Raw genomic sequence first — 2268 nt, forward strand, 5'->3', positions numbered from 1 at the left:
CTCCCCCGCACCCCTGCCTCTATCAGAGATTTTACACTAGAAATCGAAAAAAAAAATCCTTGACAGTTGACAGCGGCGTAATCCTGAAGCTAGCGTCGCGACGTTAGCGTCAGAACCCCGGTGATTTAATTTGTGAATAGATTTTTTTTTTTTTTTTTTACTTACTTAATTACAGACGAGGTGAACTACGGTATGAACGCACCGGATAATTAGTCATGTAAAAATACAATTACAATAATCTTTCAATTCGCTGCATGCTATCGGATCATCAGCTAGCTATATTTGGAATCGGATGCTCCGAAAGTCCGCGCCGGTTTCTCACTTTCCCCCCTTTCCCTTCATCTTTGAGCTCAGCGTTTACGTTTTACTGAGCGATCGCCCTGCGATCTCTCAAATCCGATTTCTCAGTCCTGCTGCTCGTCTTAAATCTCCGAGCCGCTTTGATCAGCGCGGACGGAAGCGGCGTTTAATAGTTAGCTACCCACACCGACACCCTTTAGCTCCTCGTGTCTGGCTCCCGCACAAAGAAACCCCCCCCCCCTAATTCACCCTGATTGAAGGCAGATGGGGTAACCTGCGTGCACTGACCCCGGTGCGGCACAGTTGGACTTCGCTAATCACTAATTACATTTCCATCACAATAACCAGGGTGTGCTGTCTGCCCCTTGCTTTCTGACCTCCACACTCGCAATCCCTTTCACCCTTTTTTTTTTTTTTTCTTCTTCTTTCGCGCTCTTTGTTCTAGCCCCTGCTCCCTTCTGCCACCTCCCCCCTCCCGTCCCTCTGTCACATCTGCCACCCTCTCCCCTCGACGCCCCCTTCATTAAAGTCTCCACTTCCTCTGTTTGTTAGAAGAAGAAAAAAAATCTGCAAGAACACAAATCAGGGGAATTTTAGGGATGTGTCCGATAATATCGGCCGACCGATGTTAGCGTAGTCGTGTAATATCTGTAAGAATATCGGTTTTTCCTTCGATAATGAAAACCCGATAACGCAATCCTTGGGTTTTGTCAAATGATATGTGGCCTAAAAATAGTTTTGGGGGGAAAAACGGCTGTATATTAAAGTGAAAGACACTAGATGGCAGCATCTCAGCTCATTTTATCAATCTGTTTTAATTAATCAGGGGATTGTATGCAGAAAAATGTAATTCCTTTTACCACCAGCCCCGATACATCGGTATCGGTTGATATTTTTTCGGACAATATTCGGGCATATCGGATATCTGTAAAACGTCAATGTCGGACATCCCTAGTTGATATCCGTTAGTGTCAAAGACTGGTCACCTTGATTGTTTTGGTTTGCAGTTTGAGACCGTTGAGCGTGTTGATGGCCTTGTCCGCATCGTTTGGATCCACGTAGTTGACAAATCCGTATCCCAAACTCTGACCTGAAGGCGAGGAGAAAAAAAAAAAAAAAAAAAAAAACGGACATCAGCAACCGGATAACGTTCCTCGTTCAAAGACCTCAGACCAAATCGGCAAACACGCTTTTTTCTCGTACCTGTGATTTTGTCCCTGACTAACTTGCAGGATTCAATTTCTCCGATGCTACCGAACAAACTCTTGAACTCCTCCTGGGTCATGTTCTGAGGCAGATAGTTTACGATCAGGTTGGTTTTGCTGTCGTCCGTGGAGCCGTTGGTGCTGATGACTGGACCGTTGGGCATACTGGTTCCGCTTGGACCGTTAGACACCTGGGTTTCCATGGTGCTGATTATCTGCTGAGGAAGAGAATGGGGTCAGACTCGTATTCACCACAAACGTCGCCGTGGACCGAGGTCATTTCCAACATGCTAGCCGGGCCCCGTCGCTGCCCGAGACCAACGCTAGGAATTAGCATCGCTAGAATAGAGCCGGGTACGAGGTCTGATTTATCATCTGCAGCACCCTGATCTTCCCCCACCTCCCTGCCCTCCCGCCCACCCTCCCTGCCTCCCCCGCTCATCCTTCATCCCCACTGCTTTCTTCCACCGGTCCTGCAGATGTCACAGTGCCTTTTTTTTTCCGCCTCGACGTCTCCCCTCCCCCAGCTCTCTTCCAGGGTCAAACACCATTACATCATTACCGAAAGGATGGATGGTGGAAAATTGTGGAATGGGATGAGAAACATGACGCTAAGTGTGGCTAGGCTAGGCTAGGCTAGGCTAGAGAGGTTGCCCGTGAAGAGTTTTTTTTTTGTTTAAAATGTCATATATGATGCGCAGACTGTATAAAGTAAATATATTTTTGTAGTTTTTTTTATGATATTTTATTTATGTTATCGCAG

The 2268-nt window shown here is 46.6% G+C and overlaps 1 protein-coding gene across 3 annotated transcripts in view; it reads right to left on the reverse strand.

Annotated features, from left to right (window-relative positions):
* elavl3 (ELAV like neuron-specific RNA binding protein 3) overlaps positions 1 to 2268 on the reverse strand; it is a 19308-nt gene that overhangs the window by 10383 nt on the left and 6657 nt on the right. For 2 of the 3 annotated variants that reach the window (XM_008329225.3, XM_025064690.1), the window contains exons 2-3: positions 1504 to 1720; positions 1287 to 1390 (exon numbers count right to left, since the gene is read on the reverse strand). In XM_008329225.3, coding sequence (XP_008327447.1) covers positions 1287 to 1390; positions 1504 to 1720 — 321 coding nt within the window. Of the gene's footprint in view, positions 1 to 1286; positions 1391 to 1503; positions 1724 to 2268 lie in introns of all 3 variants that reach the window. The other variant, XM_025064689.1, reaches the window with a different exon arrangement.

Source organism: Cynoglossus semilaevis, chromosome 17 (assembly GCF_000523025.1).
Source record: "Cynoglossus semilaevis isolate Cse_v1.0 chromosome 17, Cse_v1.0, whole genome shotgun sequence".
Classification (NCBI taxonomy): domain Eukaryota; kingdom Metazoa; phylum Chordata; class Actinopteri; order Pleuronectiformes; family Cynoglossidae; genus Cynoglossus; species Cynoglossus semilaevis.